A 26,157-nucleotide genomic window follows, 5' to 3' on the forward strand; every position below is an offset into this window, starting at 1 on the left:
TATGCACTGCATTATGGGATACTAAGGTAAGTGATGTCAAGTCATACCACCTTTACCATGAGTTGCCCTAGTCCTGAAAATACTTCAGGAACAAACTTTGTTTGCTTACACTTGGATAAAGGATTAAACCAAGTGGAAAAACTTCCAACAACTAGCTATCACTAATACAGAGTATTATAATAATAAGGTGTAACACCTTTTGGCAACTCGTATATGAAAATATGAGTTCTGCCTTACTTCAATCTTGGTATCATCTCTGGGTCTCGCTCCCACTGATGAGACCTCAATAAAGGTTGAAACTGGTCTGGGTAGTGACCCTTCCCATAATGCATAGCATCATACATGTCTAAAAGGAAATGTGCTTTCCATTATGGGCAGCAGTGTAGCTAGAGCTTTTGCCACCCGGGGTGGTCCCTGAGTTTGCTGCCCCTCTCAATACACACCAAAAATACCACAAAAAGTCAAACCATGTATAAGGAAATAAATTAAAACACTATGTTTATTTTTGAAGTAAAACCTTAATTTCAAATCTAAAATGTTATTTTTCTTGTTGAAAGTTTATTTTTCACTTGGTTAGACTATAATAAATTTAGTTTAATCCTTTATCCAAGTGTGAGCAAACAAAGTTTGTGCCTGAAAGTATCTTCAGGACTGGGGTAAGGCGGTACAACACCAGGCAACTTCGTTGCAAAGGTGGAGTAAGCTAAGGTCGAAACTAATCTGGGTAGTCGTCCTTCCTTTAATGCATAACATTATACATATCCGCAAGGAGATGTGTTTTGCATTATGGTAGATACTGAGATAGGAGTGATGTTAGCTTGCTCCACCTTTGCAACGAGTTTCCCAGTGTTGTACCACCTTACCCCAGTCCTGAAGATACTTTCAGGTGCAAACTTTGTTTGCTCACACTTGGATAAAGGATTAAACTGAATTTATTATAGTCTAACCAAGTGGAAAATAAACTTTCAACATTTTTCTCTAAATCCAGAGTAATTTAATAAAGAGGGGGAACACCATTTGGCAACTCCTATAGGTAGAGATGACCTTGCTAATGCTTCTGCCTGGTATCTCCACTTGGGCCTGGCTCCCACTGAAGAGACCTCAGTAAAGGTCGAAACTAGTCTGGGTAGTGGTCCTTCCTTTAATGTATAAGATTATACATATCCGCAAGGAGATGTCTTTTGCATTATGGGAGATACTGAGATAGGAGTGATGTTAGTTTGCTCCACCTTTGCAATGAGTTTCCCGGTATTGTACCACCTTACCCCAGTCCTGAAGATACTTTCAGGCGCAAACTTTGTTTGCTCACACTTGGATAAAGGATTAAACTAAATTTGTTATTTTTCTTGCTTTTAGCAAAATCATTGATGACATTTTCGAAGTCTATTTCATAGTAATGTAGGTAATTCATAATCAATTTTAATTTAGAAAAACTCCTCTCACAACTAGCAACACTTACAGCAATTGTGAGGAAAATTCACAGTAGTATTACAATATTTGGAACTGAGTTCTCAAGACTGTATTTTAGAATTAAGTTCAAAAGAGGTTCAAAGTGCCGCCCGGGGCAGACCTTTATCCACACTTGGATAAAGGCTACCGCCCGGGTATCCTTTAGTATCCCATAATCAGAGGTGTAGCCCCCCAGCTACGCCTCTGATTATGGGATACTAAAGCAAGTGATGCGAAGTCATACCACCTATACGAGTTGGCCCTGTCCCAAAAATACTTCAGGAGCAAACTTTGTTTGCCTACCTTGGATAAAGGATTAAATCAGGTATATAATTTCTTGGTATCTTTAATTTATGAAATTGGAAGTGATCACTATTTAGTTTTCAGCAGAATAAAATTGAATTTCATACTGAAGAGAGTGTGTACAAAAGTTTTAAAACAAATGTAAGTTGAGCAGCATTTGGAAGCAAACTATAGACTAAAATATACAAAACATTATTCAAGTAAGAAATGAAAGTTAGAAAACAAGAACCAAACCTTCAAGATTCAGTAGCAAATCACAAAGAAACCATTGATTCAGCAAGGGAATTATATGGTGAGGTTGCTTGCGAGAATGTCAAAGAATAGAAAACATAGCTTTCCTTTTCTTGACATCCTCCTTAATGAAAGAACCTGGCAAATAAATCAGCATGTTCTCAGAGAATACAGAGAAAAATGTAAGAAAGCAAAGCATGGCGTAAAACTTGCTAAACAAACATCATAGGAAGAATGGTAAGACCACAGAAAAATAAATAGGAAGGTAGCAGATATCTGGAGGCTGTTGTAAATAGCTTACAAATGAAGGAGTATTGTAAAAAAAAAAGGAATCAGATACAATAAAGGTAACATGAAAACATATTCTAGATGTCTGCAGTAATAATTTTGAAAGACTGATAAATAAAACAAGTAGTGATAGCATGATAAGTATCTTAAGATAGATATAGAGAGATATGAGGTTGGTCTGAAAAGTTCTCGGTCACACCCATAGATGGCATCACTATCAGCAAGATTTTTTTTTTCTAAGTTGGTACATCTGTCATAAGCATCCATGTGAAATTGCAAGTTATTCTATCAAGTAGTTTGTTTTGTACAGCTGTTTGAAGCAAAAGTGTTGTCTGTATCCCTTGAAATGGATAAAATTGAGTATCGTATGGTTATAAAATTCTTTGTAAAAGAAGTTTTAATGGCAAAAGAAATTCATTCGAAGATCATAAAAGTTTATGAGCACTCTTCTTCATTTTTGACAATTCAGAAATGGGCTGCTGAGTTTAAACATGGCCATACCAGCCTTGAAGATGATCCACATGAAGGATGTCCAAAAAGTGTAACACCACCAGAAATCATTGATCAAGTGCACGATATGGTATTGGATGACTGGCGAGTCAAAGTGCATGAAATTGCTGAGACTATAGGCATTTCAAAAGAATGTGTAGGATATATTTTGGATGAAAAATTGCAAATGAAAAAGCTTTGTGCAAGATGGGTACTGCGCTTGCTCACAGCAGATCAAACATGCACTCGCATGAAAATCTCTGAACAGTGCTTGGAGCATTTTAACAAGAATAAAACTGATTTTGTGCATCAATTTATTACTATGGATGAGACTTGGATTCACCATTACACACCAGAATCCAAACAGCATCAAAACAGTGGACAGAAGTCGGTTGTTCAGCGGCAAAGACGACAAAGTCATGGCATCAGTATTTTGGGATGCTAAAGGCATTTTGTTTATTATCTTGAAAAGAGTAAAATGATAACTGGGGAATATTATTCCGATCTTTTAACCAGACTAGATGAAAAAATTTGTGAGAAAAGATCCGGTTTGCAGAAGAAAAAAATCTCTTTCTTCAGGACAATGCAACTGCCCAACAAAGTTGTTTTGGCAATGGGAAAATTAAGGGATCTGCACTATGAATTGTTGGAACATCCACCCTATTCTCCAGATTTGGCTCTCTCTGACTTCTATCTCTTCCCATACTAAAACTCTTCCTTGCTGGTCAGCGTTTTTCTTCGAATCAAGAGGTGACAGCAGCTGTAGAGGGTTATTTTTCAGATCTTACTAAGAACCACTACAGGGAAAGGATAATGGCACTGGAGCATATCTGGAATAAATATATTAGTCTTAAGGGAGATTATGTCGAAAAATAAAAATAATTTTGGAGTTATAAATTTGTTTTTTCATTGTTAGACCAAGAACTTTTCAGACCACCCTCACAAGTATCTTAAGAGCATGTGACTGAAGCAATTAGAGGCTTTAATGTTTTGAATTTGGCAATAACTTCACAAGTTGTTGTTAATGAGGTGCTGACACTGCCAATGGTTAGTGAGAGTGATCGTAAGGTGCTTGTTTGGAAAGTGATGAAACAAAAGGTTACTGCCAAAAATGTATATATGTGGAAGTATAAATCAGGTGATTATAGGAAGCTCTGTAGTCAGTATCAGTACATTGGGTAGATGAGCTAAGCGAAAAAGATGTTGACAATGCATGGACACTCGCAAGGCAGTATCTGACAAAAGCAATGTATAACTGCATAACAAGGATTAAGCAAGTAAATAGAGTAAGAGTGAAATGGACGAACAGTGAAATCAAGCCAGCTGTGCTGGAAAAGAAAATTCTGTGGTGGAGGTAGTACAAGACAGCTGGTGATGATGAGATCCATGAAGAGTATAAAGTGCAGGCTAGAAAGGTGACGAGCATGGTTAAAGAAAGAAAAGGTACAGTATGAGAGGAGATTGGCTGGTCAGGCCAAGGTTTACTGAAGGGAATTTTTTCGAATTTATGGAAAGCAAAAGAAAGAATAATTATGGCAGGTTAACACTGGTGGATAGTCGTGGCTGCAGAGTAACAGCCACGACTATACAGAGTAAATTATTGAACGACTACTTTATTAGTGTATATCATACTGGTGTAAATGATGTCATGCACTATACAGAAAGGAGGAAAGTAGTAAGAGAACTGGAAGTGAGAAAATCAGAGGTGTATTGGGTGTTGTTTGGGTTAGAAGTGAATAAGACTGTGGGAAATAATGAATATCACATATTCTTAATTAATGAAGTGTTGACACTGCCACCAGCCAGTGTGTGCACCACAGTTGGCTATGCCCTTGACCTGATTATTTAATGAAAGTCTTGAAGTGGGTAGGGTTCTCAAGGAGTGGAAAGAAGGCAAAATAGTACCACTCACAAGCATGGTTCTAGGATAGAAGTCTCCAATTATAGACCAGTCCAATTATATAAGTCTGCAGATGTGGTCAAGGTGTTGGAGAGATTGGCAAGGAATAGAATACAGAACTGGGCTTATATACATAGCGTTCTTTATGATAATCAGCATGGATTTGTAAAAGGTAGGTCCTGTTTTAGCAATTTACTTACATTTTATGATAAGGTAACAAATGTGTTAGATAAGGGAGAATCACATACAGTGATATTCTTGGACTTTGCAAAAGTGTTTGATAGATTAGCACATAAGTTGGTGTACAAGCTGTAGAGGATGGGAATAGATAGTATGGTTAGATAGATTGGCTTTGTGAATGATACCAGCAGGTTGTGTATGATGGAGTAATGTCTCAAAAAAAAGAGGGTAACTAGTGGCATCCCCCCAAGGTTCTGTTCTTTGGCACCTGCTGTTTAACTTGTTTGTAAACAATATATCATGTGGACTGACTAGGAATCTTCAGTTGTTTGCTGCTGATGCAAAGAATTATACTTAAAGGAGTGGATGAGATTAGAGATTTGGGAATGATGGTTGACAAAAGGGGGCATATTGCTAGTGTTGCAAAGGCTGCACATTGTAGTGCGGCTATGACAAGAAATACTCCAACATGTAGAGGATAAGGAAGTGGCTGTGTCACAGTATAAAGCAATGATCAGACTACACTTGGACTACTGTGCTCAAATCTGGGTCACTTGGTTTTCAGTGTAATGTGGAGACATTGGTTAGTGTCCAGAGGTGAGTGACTAAGACAATGTGAGGACTCTGGATTGCTGGCCATGGAGAGAGGTTGAAAAAAAAAAAAAGTGGATTGCAGAGTTTGGTGGATAGGAGGAAAAGAGGTGATACGATAGAGACATTTAAGTTAGTGAGAGGATTTTATCAGATTAATCCAGATGAAATTATAAAAAGAGTAGAAGGCAAGAGGAGAAAAAAACAGAGGTCATTCCTGGAAGTTATGAAAAAGTGTGGTGATGAGGGTGTGTGAAGAGTAGATTTTTTTTTTTTTTTTTTTACATGGAGAATTGTCAGTGAATGGAACACATTACCAGAATGTGTTGCTAATGCATGGAGTGTTAAGGATTTTAATATTCAATATGATAAATATGTTGTCAGTTGAATGAACCTCCCACGATTAGTCTGTCGACCCCATGGAGGGTATAATAATAGTAGCATAAAAAATTCAACAGGATGCAATCAGGAATGAATATCAATATTTGAAGTAGAAAAAAGCTATCAAAAATTTGAAATGTGGAAAGGCAACTGGAATAGATGATATTCAACCAAAAATGCTCAAATATGGAGAAAGAAAATATTTACAGTGACTATGCTGTATAACTCAGGTCTGGTTCAGAGGGTCGAAATTTCAGATAATTGGAGTAGAGATCTTATAGTACCCATCTATAAAAAAAAAAAAGGGAAATAAAAATGGATATGAGAATCAGAGAAGAATTTCCTTACACATTTTTTTTTCCTTATCTGTTTTATTATCTCAAGAACTGAGTGTTCTTGAGATAATAAAACAGATAAGAAAAAAAATGTTTGAGGGAAGCTTGGAGAAGAACAAGCTGGATTCAAGCCAAATAGAGGTTGTCAGGATCAGATTTTCACTTTAAGACAAACAGATAAGAAATCATGGAAATATAACAAGGTGGCAAGAGAGAAAAGTTGTACAAAACACTACAGCTATATGGTGGAAATGGAACATTATATCAAGCAATACTTAGTCTATATTTCAGTTGTAATTCAGCAATTAGAACTGAAGGATGTACAGGAAAATGGTTTGATGTTAAATCAGGTGTGAGACAAGGGGTCACATTATCTCCACTGTTAGTTTTTATTTTTTTTTTTTAATGGAAATGAAATTATACTTCTAAATAAATCCAATATAAGTCTGCAAGATTTGCTGACTAACTCCTGAATAGAAAACCTAAGGAAGAAATAAACCATTTCAACTATTTAGCTATGATTTTTAGTGAAGATGGCAAATTAAATATGGAAATAAACAACAGGATTATCAAAGCTGATATTGTAGGAAGTGAAATGAATAATTTACATAAAATAAGAGAAATTAGTCAAAACACAAAACTAGCTATATACAAGGCATTGTAGAAATTAATTTTAACTTAAGGAAAGCTAGGTTAGAAATACTGCGAAAACACCTAATCAAAGAACAAAAGCCACAGACATGAGAATTCTGAGAAAGATTAGAGAGCAAACAGATGGTATCAATGGCAGTGTTATTAAAAATTAAGATATTAGGAAGTTGACATTGTTGGCATTCAGGAATGCAAGTGGTATGCTCACTTAAACAGAATGGTGAGGAAAAGTTAGCAAAACAAGTGTTTATTGTCAGGATGGCAGAAAAAATACCCAAAGGAAGACCAAGATCTAGGTGGATTGATATTGTAAAAAGTTATTCAGAAGACAGAAATATAATGTTGGAACCTTGACAGATAAAAGAATTAATTTGAAAGAAAACATTCAATAGGAATGTTGATGATAATTTTTTCATGTAGTATTATCATGATGTCCTTGAGGTCTTAGAAGTTGCTGTCTTAGGTGGCAATGGATAAACATTGTCAGTATAGATAAACTTTCAACAAGCTGTTGGAGGGATGTCACTTGTAAACAAGTTGAATAGAGCTGGACAGAAGACAGATCTTTGTGTCCTCTTCCTATAGTCCTGTTCTCATTTTTTGTGAATTCAGATGAACTGCATTTGTTCTAGTAATTTTAATTATTTATTTATTTTTTTGGCCATTTGATACAGTGTGCCTTAATTCCATATGGTATCATAGGCCATGTGTATAAAGACGGTATCTGTTTTTAAATCCTTTTAAATTAAAAAAAAATATTTAAATTCTTCAAAGCCCCCCCCCCCCCCAAAAAAAAAAACTCTCTCTAGGATGCACTGAATACAATGCACTTGCAACTTGCCAGATATAGGTGAAACAGAATGTAACACAAATGGCACTTCAAATTTAATAATTATAGAAAACTGGGTCTTTATGTTCATATTCTAGACCAGTGGTCACCAAAGTGGTCGATATAACATTGTTAGGGTTCAATTCGAGCTCAGGGGTCAATAGAAAAATATAAGAGACATCATTGCACAGGTAATATTTAATTCGATTAACTTGGATTACCTCCATCCTGAATGACAACGCAATTAAGAGTGAATTGTGGGAACAGTGACATGAATAGGACCTGTAGGATGGAGCAAGGTCATGAAAATAGTTACAGAGGCCAATCAAGTAGGCCAAAATGACGTATTCACCAATAAACGGATGTCAGTGGTTCCCACCTGGCCGGCGCAGAGGGAGCAAGATTGCAACACATGTACGATTGTTTATTTACTTATACTTAAACGTATTCGATTCCAGTCTCATTTTTGGGCATCGACATACAAGTGCACGTTAATGTTCTAAAATTCATCAACATACATGTTATAATTCAATCGTTATTCATTCACAAACTAAACTTCTCTGTATTGAAGAGTTGAGCAGGGCTGGTAGTTTTGTACATCGTATAGAAATACGTGAGTACGTATATTATTTAGACTTATCACTTTTGCTTACTGACTTCAATTTTAATTATTTTGTTACAACTCCAGTAACCACAATGGCAGCTTCAGATTCTAAAAAGAAATGCAGACAATATTCGTTAGAATAGTTGAAACTTGGGTTTATTGCTTCGTTAAGAAACGAAACGAGGCCTATGTGTCTTCTTTGTGAAAAAACTTTTAGTAACGATGCAATGAAACCAGCAAAAATAAGAGATCATCTTCAAAGACTCCATCCCGATAAAAAAGATAAAGATCTTGACTTTTTTAAAGAACTCAAAGAGAAATACACACATAGACCAACTATAAAATCATTTATGAAAGCACCTACCGAAGCTGACAATAAACAAGGATTAACAGCCTCCTACAATATTTCTTTTAATATAGCAAAAAAGGAAAACCATATACAATTCAGAGGACATTGTTATACCTGCAATCAAAGAAGTAATTGAAACCATAATGAAAAATGATTCTGGCCCCGTTTTAAAATGTTTACCATTGAGTGTGAATACCATGAAAAGACACATTGGTGAAATGGCTGAAGATGTAGAAAAAAACTGTAGTATCAGAACTCAAAAATAGTAAGTTCTCCATCCAACTTAATGAATCTACATTCGATAGTTCTTGTATTCTTATGGCGTATATAGGATATTATAGTAAAACCAAACATCAAATTATTGACGAATTATTATTTGCAAAATATTTTGAATGAAGTATCAAACCAATTACTCTTGCATACTGAAGTAAGAAGGTTGTCTAGAGGTGCAAGTCTACAAAGATTTGTTGAGTTGTTCGACTCAACCCTACAGTTTCTTACAGATGTTAATTTGTTTTTGAGTGATGAACTGAAGAGAAATAAGAATCATATTTTTAACTTGGCAGACTTATTTTCAAAATTTAATGAGGTACAGACCCGTCTACAAGGTAAAGATGTCACAATTATTCAAGCCTGGACAATTCTTTTAGTTTTCCAAGCTAAATTAGCCTTATTTATTATTATTATTCCTGATACCTCCAAGGAGTCCGAAGACTCATTGTGGGAGGACACCTACAACTGTCTCAACCACTACACCGAACTTCTACTACATATTTCCATCAACCGCCCACCTCCACCACCACCACAACTAGTATTTTTTGTCTGTAAATTGCATGTGTTCTGAAGGGCCGATTTGTCTGTATGCGGGATGAAAAACCCGAGTTTCCGGTAGAAAAACCCTGCTACCTCCGTATGAGATCGGCTAACTCACCTTTGATTGAAATCATCATTGTTACGAAAAGATTTTCAGTACTTTTCGTATGGCAATTGGAAGTAAAAGATGAAGACTTAGAAAGACATTATACACAAAACATCTTCAAAATTTGAGTGATGATTTTAAATTGCGCTTTGCAGATTTTGAAAACATGCACATTCCAGATTGGGTTATCACTCCATTTTCTGCAGATATTGAAAATATCAAATGTAACTTACAAGATGAACTTATTGAATTGTCAGTTGATCTTGAAGCTAAGACACTTTTTAAAAATAGGACATTAAGTTACTTTTGGATGAATATAAATGTTGTAAAAAAATATCCAAAACTTTCTGAAGTGGTACTCTCCTTTTTGCTTGCATTTCCAAGCTCGTACATGGTTGAAGCTGGTTTCAGCCATGTTAATTCCATTTTAACAAAACAAAGAAATAAGCTAGATATAGAATTCTATGGTGATTTAAGGCTGAAACTTACTAATTTTGAACCCAGCATTGCTAATCTTGTCAAGAGTCACGAAGCACACCCTTCACATTGACAACGTTAGTAAATTGTATACTATTAATAAAAGTCTTATTTTCATATACATAAGGAAGATTGTATTATTGTTATTTTGGTTATCTAAATTAAATTTTATATTTTATACATTATTTATCTCTCCTATCAAATATGTAATGTTAAGAAGCACGTCAAAAACAAAAACGTATCCCTTTGACGTTAAGCCAATATAATAATATATACTATATTATACATACAATAAACACTAATTATAAAATAAACAATCTAAAAACTTAAATAAGTGTCTTTTTTTGCTTGTCCTATTATAATTACGTAATAGTAAAATAGAAGGGGTCGATAAAAAGTCAAAAAACTCTCAAAGGGGTCGACAGTCAAAGAAGTTTGGCGACCCCTGCTCTAGACACTATACATTCCAAACTGACTGGAAAAGTACCTATCCCTTATATTATACCAGATGAGTGCAAATTTAAAAGCCTGTGACATTCTACTCAACCACTAATCTTAACAATAATGGTAGCCTAAAAATCTCATGAATATGGATGGTACAGTCAACCCACAACTTCCCCAGCAATTCTCTTCTCCTAGGTTTTTCCTGACGAACGTCATGCTAGTAATGTTAGCAATTGACATAATTTAGTGACACTTTGGCATAATGTGTGGATTGTAATGGTATGTGTATACCCACACCATTACAATGTATATATAAAGTTATTAATCTAATACATTAGCCATCTCCATAATTTACCAAAATGAAGGAAGACTGAGATGAGAGTATTTAACACATTATAGAACAATTATGCATTTCTTTTAAGCTATGGTTTAACTTGTGATTTCATTCATTTGGGTTATACTGCTCATACTTCGTTGCCAGTGTCTCATTTGTACTTTTAGAACAGGGTGGACCTGTTCTAAATGTGACAAGGAAAGGGCAGCATTTGAGTGGGAGAGGACAAAAATAATTTACATAATTTTAAATTAAACACACACACACACACACACACACACACACACACACTGAATCCTAAATTTTCCCACTTCAAAATTCAATACTCTAAAAATATGTAGAATCCCCAAATTTTTAACCAGTTATAAAATTCTTGTTGACTAAAGTAATCTTTCTTCTTACTCTGTATATTCTCATATACAGGGTTGGCCAAAAGTTACTTTACCAATTCTTTGTTCTGAAGTTAATCAATGTGCAGCAGTTGCCATTTTTTTTTTTTTTAATCTGAAATTACAAAATAAAAAAGTAATTAATGTGGTAAAATTGAAGACTGAACCAGTGGACATAACAATAATGCAGGTATATATCCCAACAAGTGACCATTTAGATGAGGAAATAGAGGAAATGTACGAACAATTACAAGAACTAATTAAGGAAGAAAAAAGAAAAGACTACATGATTATAATGAGAGATTGGAATGGAGTTGTAGGAAAAGAAGAGGATGGGAGTGTAGTAGGAAGATACAGACTAGGTAATAGAAATGAGAGAGGGGAAAGCAGAGGTGAATGCTGGTCTTGAAATTCACGCTTGCTCTTGTTATCATTCAGGGAATGAGAGGTGTGATTGAAGTCTGATTAGCGGAATAATGAATTACCATTTAAAAGTATTTACAGGTAATCCTCGTATAACGCGGATGTTAGGTTTCGCAGAAATGGTGCGTTATATAAATCGCAGTATGAGTCTCAGATCACATTGAAAAACTAGGGTTATATTCCGAAATCATTTTTTTTTAATTATATAAACAACGACATATCCAACAAAAAAATTTTTATTTAATTCAGGTAATTCATGTAAGTTAAGAAAACATAAACTATGAAACAAATACATAGTATAAAAATTACAAATTGTACTTAAACTTCATTGCACATCATACATAAATGTTTTAGGCAAAATAAAATAGTGCATATTTTAATCTTTCATAGCACAAGGATTTGAGGATTGGTTAATAACCACTGGTTTTGTCATGTAATCACCTGATGCATTACTACAAAACAGTAGAGTAATTCTATCTTTAGAAACTTTGAATCCAGGAGCTGATCTTTCATTTTTCGAAATATAGATGAGTTTTTGCACTTTTTTCCAATATAACCCAGATTCATCTGCATTGAACACCTGGTCTGCACTATAAATGTTTATAAACTTTGAAAGTTTTTTGTTTAATATAATTTCCATCCATAGGAATTTTCTTTTGAGGTGCAATCTTCTATCGAAATCATTAGAGATTTCTCCATTTTTCCATTAGAATATCGCATACACGAGCAACACGCTTTGCACTTATCATTGACCCAGCAATAAACACTTTCTCGGATTTTATGTTAATTTTGTTTGATTGTTCGAATTGTTGATTCATTTAAATTCAAAGTCCTGGCACAAACTCCTGGTTTTTCTCCATTTTTCAACCGATCCAAGATTTTGAATATTTTTCTTTGAGAGAAATTAATTTTGTTTCCAATGTTGGTTTTTCCCTTTTGTTGTAGTTTGTGGCCATTACTATAAAAATAATTTTTTACACAAAAAAGCAAGCATTACATATTGTATGTAACTCATCAGAAAATAAAGTGCTCAGCTTGAGATGAACACACTTATGATTTTTAATGCACTTTCTTGGCAGAAATGAGAAAAATTTTCAACAATAAACATTTTATACAGTAAACAATTGAGATACATGTGTGCTAAAGAGTATTTCCCCTAATATAAATTCACTACTTATAATTACATGAGGGATACAGGTAGACACAAATTTAACGAAGATAAAATTTAATTTTTAAGTTGCGCGGTGAAAAACATATGAAAAGATAAAGAGTTGCTACAATTTGTAGTAACTGTGTTTTTATCGGAACCGTGTTGTATAAATACCGCTTTCAACAAGGGTTACTACAATTTTAGACTGCATTATATCGAAACCGCGTTGTATAAGTACCGCATTATACGAGGGTTACCTGTATTTAGAAATTTATGTACATTTAATCATACAAATACAACATTTATTTTACAAATGATATTCTATCTTTTTCAATTTAGCTACTTGAATACAAATTCTACCCTGCAGTTCTTCTCTATGAACTGGTCAATAACATCGTCATAAAAAGTTGGTTGTAACGTAATTTTCCCAAGCAACACGCACACTTGTAAAGGCTGGCTGAAAGCTCACTGGCTAGAGCTACTTTGGCTGTGTATGGCCCGTGTTTAAGCAACAGGGTGAGATGAAGCGGAGGAAGTAGAAATGGCTATGCATGCACGTGAAATCACAGTGCTGAAGAGAGGACCAGAATGCTTCCACAACCGAGCAAGCCAAGGTAGCTTGACTAACGTCGGCCTTCGATACACAACGCAAAGCTCAATTATTGATGCACAAGCTTAAAACGTCTTCTGTCTACAAAAATAAAAACTTAAATGGAATGCTTATAAATGCATGCATTTATTAACAAATAAATATTACTTATTTTTCAATTAATGAGCTTGCACAGCAAGCATAGCAAGCATGGAGAATTCACCACTGGGGGAAAGGTTAGTGGAATTCTGTAAAGAAAATAAGCTAATAATTAGGAATACTTGGTTTAAAAAATCTAAGAGAAGACTATACACATGGAGATGCGGAAAGGTATCAAATTGATTATATTTTAATAAATCAAAGATACAAGAATAGTGTAAAAAATGCATGCACATATCCTGGAGCTGATATTTACTCTGACCAGAACCTACTATTCACAGAAATAAATGTGAAACTAAAGAAAATAAAAGAAGCTATGAAAAGGAAAAAACTTAGAGAAATTAAAAAATACCAAGGAATTTGGAAATAGATTGGAGAAAGAATTAGAGGAAACAAGTTTTGTCAAAACTGAAGATCCAGAAAAGAAATGGGAACAAGTCAAAGAGAAAATAAAGAAGATTGCAGAAGAAGAAATTGGATATGTAAGAGCTAAAAGAATAAAAAAACCTTAGATAACTAATGAGATGATTTCTCTAATGGAAGAAAGAAGAAAATGGAAAAATAAAGACACCCAGAAGGGAAAATACAATATAGAACCCTCAATGACAAATTGAGAAAGGAAGCAGAAAGAAGTAGAGAAGGTTGGCTTAAAAAACAATGTGAAGAAATGGAAAATTATGAGAGAGTGGGAAGGTATGATCTTTTATATGAAAAAGCAAGAAGCATGAATCACAAGCAAAATAGAATTCGAGCTAGAGGCATAAAAAATAAGAATGGAGAAATTATAACTGAAGAAGATAAAATCCTAATGAGATGGAAGGAATACATTGAGGATCTATATGACAAGGAAAATAGACCAAATGAGTTGCCATTAGAGGATATAAAGAAGGTAAATGAAGATGATCTAGGCCCAGAGATTTTGAAGACAGGAGTAGAAATGGCCATTAGAGAACTAAAATGTGTAAAGGCAGAAAGAATAGATGAAATACCTGCAGAATTCCTGAAACAACTTCAGAAGAAAGGAACTGAAGAAATAACAAAAATAATAAATTTAATTTATAACAAAGGAGAACTACCAAAAGATTTTATGACATTAATATTTATACCTACACCAAAGAAAAGTAATGCAGTGAACTGCAAGGATTTTAGAATAATAAGCTTCATTTCCCATACATCAAAAATATTTATGAGAATCTTAACACGCAAAGAATTGCATCTAAGGTGGAAAAATTTCTTGAAGATCAGTTTGGTTTCAGGAAGGGTAGGGAAACAAGAGATACTATTCTTAACAGTCCAATCGCAAGTGAAAGAAGTCTGGAAGTGAATAAAGAAGTTAATATCTGTTATATAGATTTTGAAAAACGCTTTTGACTTTATAAAATGGGATAAGATGGTGGAAGTAATGGAAAAGATTGGTATAGATTGAAAAGACAGAAGGCTAATTATTTCACTTTATATGGGACAAACTGCCATGGTGAGAGATATATGGTACAACAGAACCAAGTATCACTGGACGAGGAGTAAGACAAGGCTGTTCTCTGTCACCAATTTTGTTTAACATGTATTCTGAAGCAAAGAAGAGAAGCACTGGAGCATTTGGAAGAAGGAATAAAGATTGGAGGTAGACAGATATTTGCAATAAGACAAGCAGATGACAAGGCATTATTATCAAATACTGAAACAGGACTACAACACCTGTTGAACAGATTACTAGAATTCTGTATCAATTATGGAATGAAAATTAACATCAGAAAAACAAAAGGTAATGAAAATAGCAAGGAAAGAGGCAAATATGGATATCAGAATAAATGGGGAAAATTGAATCAAGTAAAGACATTTAAATATCTGGGAAGTGTGATTAGCAGTGATGGAAGATGTAAAAGTGACATAAAAGCAAGAATAGCAATGGGAAGAGATGCCTTTTAATAGAAAATGGAATTTATTCAGAAGTAAAATGGATAAAAACCTAAAGAAAAGACTAATAAAATGTTATGTGTGGAGTGTTGCCCTCTATGCAGCTGAAACTTGGACATTGAAGAAAGAAGAAATTAAAATTTTGGAAAGCTTTGAGATGTGGATTTGGAGAAGGATGGAAAAAATCAAATGGACAGATAAAATAACTAATGAAGAGGTCTTAAAAAGAGTAGAAGAAGAAAGAAGTCTGTTAAGGAGGATAAAAAGAAGCAAGGAAACTGGATCGGACATATTCTGAGATGGGATGGAATGGAATCAGAGATGCCATCGAAGGAAAAATAGATGGAAAAAGTCCCAGAGGAAGAGTAAGGAAAACAATGCTAGATGACATGCTGAATGGAGACAGGTACACAACCTTGAAAGAGAAGGCTCAGAACAGAAGAGAGTGGAAGGAAAGTTTCTGCTACTAAAAGAACCTGCTCAATTGCAGAATACTCAAGAAGAGAAGTCTGGTTGAGTGATGATAATTAGCAATTTTTTGAATGGTAGTTTTGTTGCATTATCACACATCAGATTGCTTTTAATAGTATTCGGTTCATCTAACAAAAGGGAAAAGAAGAGCCGATCATATGAGTTCTAGGCACAAGACTCTTGATTATACAGATCTTCTATGAATGATGGTGCGAGGATGAGTGAATATATCTGCCAGTAAAGGTTGGTTTCCAATAAACTGAAAATTCAACAGGACCTGCATGAATTCAAATTATTAAGGTATTCAAAAAAAAGGGAGATGTTTATTGGATTCATGTTCAATAGTGAACTTGATATGGGAGTACAAGGAGTTTATTTTCTTCAAGAACTGAAGTAATTCTGATTTAGAATGGGACCAGATGGCAAATATATCGACAAAAACTTAATCATATGAAAGGTTGAGGAAATATAGTTGCTTTTCTAGATGCTCCATAATATACTCAATTAAGGCTGGTGAGATAGAATTGCCCATTGCTGTTCCTTCCATCTGTTGGAAGAACTTATTACACCATGTAAAACAGCCTGCATTGATGGTGAATTGAAATAAGTTAACAATGTCTTCTGGTCAATCAGATTGTAAAAATTAGAGTCTCTTGTGGTGATATGGTGGTGAACAGGGAGACTACATCAAATGAAACCATAATCTCGTTATTAAAAAGACACAAATGTTTCATATTTTCTTGACAGTCAAGGCTGTTTTTAATATAAGATAGTATGGTTAGTGAGATTCTGAAGATAACAAGAAAGACATTTCACACAGTATTAAGTGGGAGAGCCAATTAGTGTGTAGTGGGTTGCTATTCTTTTGATTTTAGGTTACAAATTCATCATGCCTGTCTGCTTTGTCTCTGTGGTCTTCTTGCATACTTCCTACCTACTTTCAGATTTGCTTTCTATGGCATTTTCAGTGAATGTAAAGAATTTTTAATTCTTAGGCTTTTATAAAATATTAATATAATAATATATTAAAGTATTAACATTATTATAATATAATACCATGATTTAAGAGTAAAAATTCATTCATCTGTTTTCAGTTTATACTGATATTATATGGGCATCATTGTATTACATCAGAGGTAAGAGCAAAGTTTACATTTGATTTGTTTTATGATGAAAGTATTTCTAAGGGCATTGAAAACTTACCTCTTTGGTGCTTTTTAAAGTGATCTGGCAATATGGTTGCCACTTCTCAAGATCTGTAAAAAAAATAATAATAAATAAATAAAAGATTATCATTTTCATCATTACTATCTTCATGGTTTCATTGTAGAGAGGCCTTAACCCACACAACACTATCATCTCTTCCTTTGAACTTATTTAAAGAAAAGTATTCACCCTCTTCCACTGGCAACCAATTCCACTTGCTCACCACATGCCATGAGAAAAATCTAAACCTTCCACTTTCACAAAACACACACTTATACAGCTTCCAGTGTATATTTACTTCTTACTTCATCTGCAACAGATGGAAAAATTTCTCTAACATCCATATTATGACTTTGCTCACATTCCTTCTTTGTTTTACCAAACTTGGACACTGACAATACTTTCAGTATATAATAGACAAGACATTACATTCTTGTTTTAATCCTATGCCCAAGTGTAAGCAAATAAATTTTGCAAGTAAAGCATCTTCACAACTACACTACTCATATATAAAGGTTGTTGACTTCACATCAGTTGTCTCAGTATCTCATAAAACCAAGCACATTTCCTTTCCAATGTGTGTATATTGCTATGCATTATAGGAAGGACCACTACTCAGACCAGTTTCAGTCTTTAATGAGGCTAAATCAATGCAGAAGTTATATTTTTCCATTTTAATAAAAAACATTAAAAGAGCCTCCATAGTTCAGTCAGTATAGACAAAGCCCTTTGGTCAGAAAGACCTGGGTTCGATTCCCATCAATGACTTGAGGAACCTTTATCTGGTCTCTTTTGACTAAAGGTGAGTTAGCTGGTAGAGGGTTTTTTCTCCTGGAAACTGGTTTTTCATCCCTCAGAACTAGCAAACTAGTCCCATGAACATACGCTGCTACAGTCAAAAAGACATCCCTCCCCACAAAGCGGCAGGCCAGCTGGGGATTGTACTAACAAAATTGTATCTATGTAACACGTGGACCCTGCATTAGAAGTGGGATATATGCGCAGAGGAAGAAGATTACCATAATTTTAAAATACTTAGGATTAGAATATAGTTTTGTACCACAATACCTAAATCTGTTCTCATAATCAACATTTCATGGGTTTAATAATATCTTGGTTACCTACATGCAAACCTTCTCCATGTCTTCTTGCAGAAGCCAGAAAAATCATATCTGATCACAGATGTTTATGTGGATTATCAAAGCCAGTTAGTGTTCAAATATAATTACTGCTCTCTTCAACAATGTGGCAGTTATTTAATGTGTTTACTAACTTACAATAGCCCTTGCACATGGACCCCCCCCCCCAACCCTCTAATTTTTTTTTTTTTTTTCAGAAGAATGCCCTGGGAAGGTAGACATGTTCTTTGTATCAATACTACCAACTTTTCTTCATTCCTTTCTTTTTCATATTTCTGCAGATATGGATTTGAATATACAATTTAAATTTGGGTTCCGTATTTTTAGTATTTCTATTCTTGTTCTAATTCAGTTAATATATATTTTTTTACAAACTATTATCAAGCTATTACATAATTTATTATTATATGGACATCTCCATATGAATTTGAAGACTCACAGGAGGTCCGCACTAACCATTATTCATACAAACCCATCACTAACAAAATCAATTCAACTGCCTCTAGTAATTTTTTCCACTCATTTTTCACTCTTCAATCCAAAAATTTAGTCTTATATACCAGCGCTTCCCAAACTGTGGGCCGTAGTCCCCCTTGGGAGCCATAAGTTTTGTTGAGGGGAACTGTGAAATAATGAAAACAAATTTTTTTTTTTATCTTAAAAGAAACTTCTTTAATTTTTATTATTTCTTTTTTGTTCTTTTTTATATTTTAATATGGAAAAAATTGCACATTGGTGTTGGTTAACAAATTTTGCTTCTTGTGTATTTAGGCTATTAATGAATATTAGTAAATATATGCTTATTCATATAACTTTCGTGTCTAAGGTATTGATAAGCAACACAAAAAAGATTACAAACCAAATCTTGAATATAAATACAATAAATATTATAATAATATATGTCTGTATTACAATTTTTTTTCAATGGGGGGGGGACTGCAAAATATTTTAATTTTTCCAAAGGGGGACCTTGGCATCCATAAGTTTGGGAAGTACTGTTATATACCATGTCCGGTCTTGTATACCCTCCAAGTGATCCTTTATTCCCAACCTACTGTCAAATATTAAAAAATTACTTCTGCATTAAACCTATAAAACCATTTTAGTAACATTTCTATTACATGCCCTCTAAGTTGTCGATCAATTAAATTTTGGTTAGTCGTTCCCCCCCTCCCACCACCTTATATTAGGAAGCAATTACATAAAATCAAATGCACTATCTTCAACAACTCTGCCCATCTGCTGAACTTCTACTCTTACTGGTTGCAAATTTCTCATCCCCTCTCCACCTCACAGATTGTTTTATCCTCCCTGAAAATTAATATCCTTTGCATTCTATTCCTATATCATCAAACATCAATAAAGGCTTGCTAATACCAACTGTTGGCCAAAAATAGCCAAAGTTTTTTCATTTGGTTAGAGAGTAAGTTATACTTGAGGAGAAATTATATATTCTTGTTTAATCCTTTATCCAAAGTAGAACACAAAGTTTGTGTATTCCTGAAAGGAAGTATACTTGGCACTATGGGATATGAAGGCACTGAGATACCAGAGTATAGCCTCTATATACATGAAGATACTTCATGTGCAAACTTTGTTTGCTTACACTTAGATAAAGAATTAAAACAAGAACATAATTCCTTGTCAAGTATAATTTACTCTGTAATCAAATGATGGGTACAAACTGACTGTTGCAAAGTGAGAAGGCAAACATTTTGGATTAAAGAGATCACAGATAATGTAATATCCTGATATGAATTTACTTGCAAGAAGCTATAAAAAAAAATGTGAAAAGATACTGATTCAAATTTATCTATGAATTAAGAAAGCAAAGTGTTAATTTAAAGAATATCAAAAAGATTCCTTCTCACTAACATGCATAGATTCTGCAACCTCTCATACAGGACAGCATAAAAAACAAAAAATCAACAGGACAACCTGCTAAATTTATCGAGTGACAGCTGCATTGGATAAAGGATATGGCTACACAATGATTCTGCTAGATTTTACAAAGGCATTTGACAGAATACCACATGGAACTCTCTTATTCAAATTAAAACAAATGAGCATGGATATGACACTAGTTATGTGAATAAAAGGGTGGCTGCTCGGCAGATATCAAAAAGGCAAAAACAAGTGACTAGTGGTGTGCTGCGAGGTTTAGTGCTAGAACCATTACTGTTTATTTGTACATAAATGATATTAAAAAAAAAACTGAAAGGAAATATTCAGTTGTTTGCTTATGATGCAAAATTAAGTAGAGTAATAATTAATCAAGGTGATGTAGAAAGCTTGCAGGATGATTTAAATAGGCTGTCAGTATGGGCAAAAGATTATGTGTGTCAGTTTAATGTGGAGAAATGTCAAGTTTTGCATTTTGGGATAAACAGATTACAAGCTGTGTATTGCATTAATGGAACTGTACTCCAGAAAACAGATCAAGAGATTTAGGGGTGGTGATAGAATACACAAGTAGAGATAAGGAAGTTATTATTATTAGACACCTCCATGGAGTACAAAGACTCATCGAGGGAGGGCACCTACTGTACAACTCTGTTTCCACCACTCAAATCCACCAACTGACTGCAACTACATCAATGCCATCTACCCCCGACCACAACTACTAGTATTTCCACAGACAATCGCAAACATCCATGCCCATGGCAGGATTCAAACCCGCAGCCTTTTTGCTGGAGAGCAGATACGCTAACCACTCGGCCAGCCAGGCTGGTATTCCTCTTTATAAGGCCCTGATGCATCCACAAATGGATTACTGTGCTCAGGTCTTGTCTCCTGGGTTTCTTGGGAATGAAGAAGTAGTGAAGAAGATTCAGAGGAGAGTGACCAAGATGGTGAATGGTCTGTGGAATGTTCCCTATGGTGGTTAAATTCTAAACGAATAATTTCCGGGGGCCTATACAAAATAACCAATTGTATTTACCTTTGAATGCTATCTGGGGAAGCTCCAAATCTCCCATCCCTTCCATCATGCGTTTGTAATCAGGAGACTGTTGATACTGACTTTATATACGAATTCAAAACTGTAAACAATTGTTGAATAAAAACACAATAATGTAGGCATAATTACCATACAGGCAGAAAAGTCACAAAAGAGAAAAATGTTCCTACAAAATAACCAATTGTATTTACCTTTGAATGTGATCCAATGGTCGAGTGTCCAGCAAGTTGGCAAATCTTTCCTTTTGTTCAGCATATTAATATTATCGCATTGCAACTGATGGGAATTTTGTGTTTCTGTGGATTCGTTACAGACCTCTTTCTCTTCAGAAACTACACACAAACTGTCATTACAAATTCATGTTGTATTATCACTGTCATCAGAGTTATTTTTCCATTTAAAGAAGGTACCAATGTAGTCATCCAGTGCCCAACCATTTAATATCACAACCATTCAAATATATGTGCCCACTGCAGAGAGTGCAGATGAAAACATTGAGAAATTTTACAGGGATCTACAACTAGTAATTGATGAAATGCTGAAGCAGGATATACTCATCATTGGAGGAGACTGGAATGCAAAAGATTGGCAAAAATAACACAGGATGGGGAAAGGTTATGGGAAAATTTGGATATGGAGAAAGAAATGAACGTGGAGAGATGCTTCTGGAATTTGCCACGGATAACAACCTGACAATTTGCAATACCAAATTCCAACAAAAAGATTGTCGTAAATGGACGTGGTGCTCCTTCAATGGCAAATACAAGAATATGATCGATCTGATATTAACAGACCAGAGAACCTCAGTTCAACAGTGCAGATCATTCCAAGGAACTGATATTGAGTTGGACCACAGTTTAGTGATTGCAAATATAAGACTAAAACTGAAACAGAAGTGCAAAGGAAAGTTCCAAAAAGCTAGAGACATCTCAAAACTAAATGAAGACAGGCTAAGAACAGTATATCAGAACATATTGGAAACTAAGCTTAAGACTGCAAGTGAAAAACAAAATATAAATACAAGAGCAGAACACAGTGCTAAAAAAACCAGTAGAGGAAGTAATTCCTGAAAGAGAAAAGATCAACAAGAAATGGATAACTCAGGAAACCCTAAAATTGGTACAAGAGAAAAGAGAACTGAAACTTAAGAGATAATTAAGAGGCAGCAGATAGTTATACCATCAAAAATGCAATGAAGTACGGAAAGCAGCAAGATCTGATAAAGCTAAATGGTTGGAGGACCAGTGCAAAGACATTGAACAGTACTATGGAGAACACAAAACTAGAGAGGTCTACAAACTTATAAGAAATGTCAATAGGAAGTGGCAAACAAGATCAGTAGCATTCAAAGATGAAAATGGTAAAGTATTGATGGACAAGACAGAAATCATACATAGATGGACAGGATATTGCAGTAAACTATATAAAAATCAACTAATTGATACTGCAACAGAAGTAATCAAAGAACTAAAAGCAATCTCTCCACCAGCAGAGATCTTTGAAAATGACATCTTGGAAGAGGAGGTGAATAAGGCTATAAAACATCTCAAGAACAAGAGTTCTGGAAATGACAACATAATAGGTGAGATGCTAAAATATGGGGGAGAATCAGTTGTAAAAGAAATACATCAGCTATGTAATGAAATATGGAGATCAGAATATGCCCCCGAAGAGTGGAAAAAAAATCAGTATTGGTTGTTCTTCATAAGAAAGACAGTGCTTTAGAATGCATCAATTACAGAACTATTGCATTAATGAGTCATCTTGGCAAAGTGCTGATGAAAATATTAACAGAACGCCTGAAGGGGAATATGGAGGCACATCTTCTGGATAAGCAAGCTGAATTTCGACAAGATCGAAGTACAGTGCAACAAATACTCGCACTAAGACTAATAGTGCGAGTATTTGTTGACTCGAAGAAAGAACAAAACGATATATTGCTGTTTCAAATATATGGACTTCCAAAAAGCATGTGATAATATTGACCAAAATATAACATGGGCTGTCTTGGAATCCTATGGTGTGGACAATAAATTGATCCGCCTGCTGAAAGATATAAACAGCCAAGCACAAGCAAAAATCAGGATAGCAGGTGAGACTGGAGATTGGTTTGCCACTCGTCAAGGCAAAAGACAAGGGGACCTAATATCATCAATCATCTTCATCACACATCTGGGAAGAACACTAGATAAGATTAAAGAAGAAGGTGGGGCATTTCAATAAATGGCATGAGAATAAACTACCTCTGCTTTGCAGATGACATCGTCCTGGTTGAAGAAGATGCAGCAAGGCTGGAACAGACATTGCAAACGCTATACACAGAAGAAAAAAAGATATGGACTAAATGTCAACTTTGAAAAAACTAAAACAATGATATTCGGACAACAGGAGTTACTGAACAGAGTTACGATAGACAGATTTCAAATGGAAAATGTGGAACACTTCACATATCTTGGATGCCACATGACTTGTACCCCAAAAAAAGAGATAAAAATTAGAATAGCCACAGCAACAACTATTTTAAAAGCCACGGACAAAATATAGAAGAGCCGAGCTATAAAGATGCAAACTAAACTGCACATTGTAGAAACCTGTATCTTCAGCAGCATGCTCTATGGATGCGAGGTCTGGGTACTCCTGAGAGAATCTGAAAGGAGGATATTGGCATTTGAGAGGAAGTGCTATAGAAAGATCTTGAGAATAAGCTGGATACAGAAAGTGAACAATGAGGAAATCTACAGACTAATACAACCAAAAGAAAACCTGATCCAGAAAATAATCAAAAGGAAACTACATCTATTTGGCCATATATGTAGAATGAATGATGAGAGAAAACTAAAAATGTTGCTGTTTGGAATAATTGAAGGAAAGAACAAAAGAGGAAGACCAAACAGAGAATGTGGCGATGACATCGTCAAATGGTGCGGAAACTCTATACACAAACTGAGTCATCTTGCACAAAATAGAATGCAATGGAAGAATCATATCAAGATGGCAGCAGACACCTACGGGCATTGGACCCATGGTTGTTGATGATGATGATTATCAGTCATCTGAGGTATTTTTCCATTTAAAGAAGGTACCAATGTACTCATCCATAGTTGAAATACCATACTTACTCGAATATAACTCGCATCCCTGATTTCACTTTTCAAAAAAAGAAATTAAAAAGTTTCGCATACCTCGCACATGAAAAAAGCTTAAATACATTCACGGTAGGTGATAGTAACTCGCTTGCAGCAGTAAATAACACGCCCTCCCCAACAGCCACTATACTGCAGAGGCAAGAAAAAAAAGTACTTTTATTATGTCAGTGAATAAGTTATGAGCAGTCTGTGTAATATATTTCTCAACAAATAGTGCAAATAGAGACAACTGGGATAAAAACGCCACTAATTAATGAATCACATGTACCCTCATACAGAAATTATGCTGTATAGACTCGAGCAAAACCATATGTTGCACCGGCAAACACCGTATCTAACTAAAAATTATTGTTATTAATTAAATGTGTGCGAGTTCGCCTGCCCAGAGCAGCAATAAAATTCAACCGAACATGCTAAAATTCGTAAACGTGTTAAAACTAAGAAATATATCTATCCTATAATAAAATTATAAGCTTTTTTGTAACATTTTTGTCAAGTTATTTGAAACGTTTTGAAACTCAGGGGCTACCCTGAGTGTCGAGTCTTCAAAATTCGAGTCATCAGAATTCAAAGAGAACCAGCCTACCAGTCCGGAACTCAGGGAGGTTGGGCGCCGGAGGCAGAACGCCCTTTTGAGTCTTCAAAATTTGAGTCATCAGAATTCAAGGAGAACTGGCCTACCAGTCCACAACTCATGGGGGTTGGGCACTGCAGGCACCAGGGGGGGGGAGACCCCTTTCGAGTCTTCAAAATTCGAGTCATCAGAATTCAAGGAGAACCAGCCTACCAGTCCAGAACTTGGGGGGGGGGAGTCTGGGGGATGGATGTCCCCCTGGACCCAGGGTGAATATGCCATATGAAATAAAATAGTAACTGAAAACCAAAGTCTACAACAAGTAACACATTTTCAATATTTAGGTTACATTTGATATAGATAACGATGCAACCTCCATTTTCAAGCAATCTGTGGTACTATAAGACCAACAACAAAAGCCAAAACAAGGAAGGAAACAATTTTATAAAGACAGGTGAACCATATATTATTGTTGGCAATACTGACAATACCATATGGTTCAGAAAGTTGGATAGAGGAAAAAAAAAGATGAAAATAGCAGCTGAAAAGAAATATTTCTTAGAGCAGTTAAAGGATGTATAAGAATGGATAGAACAAAAGGATGAAATATGGATGGAATGATAAATGATAAAATAAAGGACACCAAAAGAATTGTAGAGAACATGTGTAACAAATAGAAAAAGGAAGGCTACTAAAGAAAGTAATAAATCTAAAGGGAAATGATGTAAGGAAGACCTGGAAAGAGAATGAAAGTATAGTCCTTTAGATGCCTAAACAGTTTTTAGCCTAAATCTTGAAAGAAAATTAGGGCATCATTATTACTGTAATAAAACTAGCTATATGAAAGAATGTTTCTCTGATGTTATCTTAAATAGAATATAGCTTTGATGTAGTTTTTTTTAATTAATTAATTTATTATTTTTATTTTCACTAGAGGTCATGTCACTAGAATAACCATTGATCAAATCATTGTCTCTTTAGCATACTGTGTGAAATGTAATTCAGCCTGTCTCTGTATATACTCCAGATGATGACCTTAACATGAAGGTCGAAATGTCAAGAAATTAAAATAGTTATTTATAACACGGTTGTAGAGTCCATAATTTGACTAAAATGAATGCCAATCACCACATATTGCTAAAGGTAAGGTGTCTGCAGAGAATTTCAATGTGTTTAAGGCATGGTATGATGAGCTATGTGTATGACAAAAGGGATATTAGATGAGTCTTACTCAATTGGTCTTAGAATAATAAAAGTGAAAGTCAAGCATTGTACCTCTCTAAT

General features: G+C 34.8%; 1 protein-coding gene across 1 annotated transcript in view; it reads right to left on the reverse strand.

Moving 5' to 3' along the window:
- LOC150095261 (F-box only protein 32) overlaps nt 1-26,157 on the reverse strand; it is a 357,698-nt gene that overhangs the window by 178,689 nt on the left and 152,852 nt on the right. Inside the window, exon 3 of the mRNA XM_090409832.1 lies at nt 17,053-17,105. Coding sequence (XP_090265958.1) covers nt 17,053-17,105 — 53 coding nt within the window. The remainder of the gene's footprint in view (nt 1-17,052; nt 17,106-26,157) is intronic.

This window comes from Typopeltis vanoorti, chromosome 20 (assembly GCF_054136105.1).
Source record: "Typopeltis vanoorti isolate ZY-2024b chromosome 20, IOZ_Tvanoo_1.0, whole genome shotgun sequence".
NCBI lineage: Eukaryota > Metazoa > Arthropoda > Arachnida > Uropygi > Thelyphonidae > Typopeltis > Typopeltis vanoorti.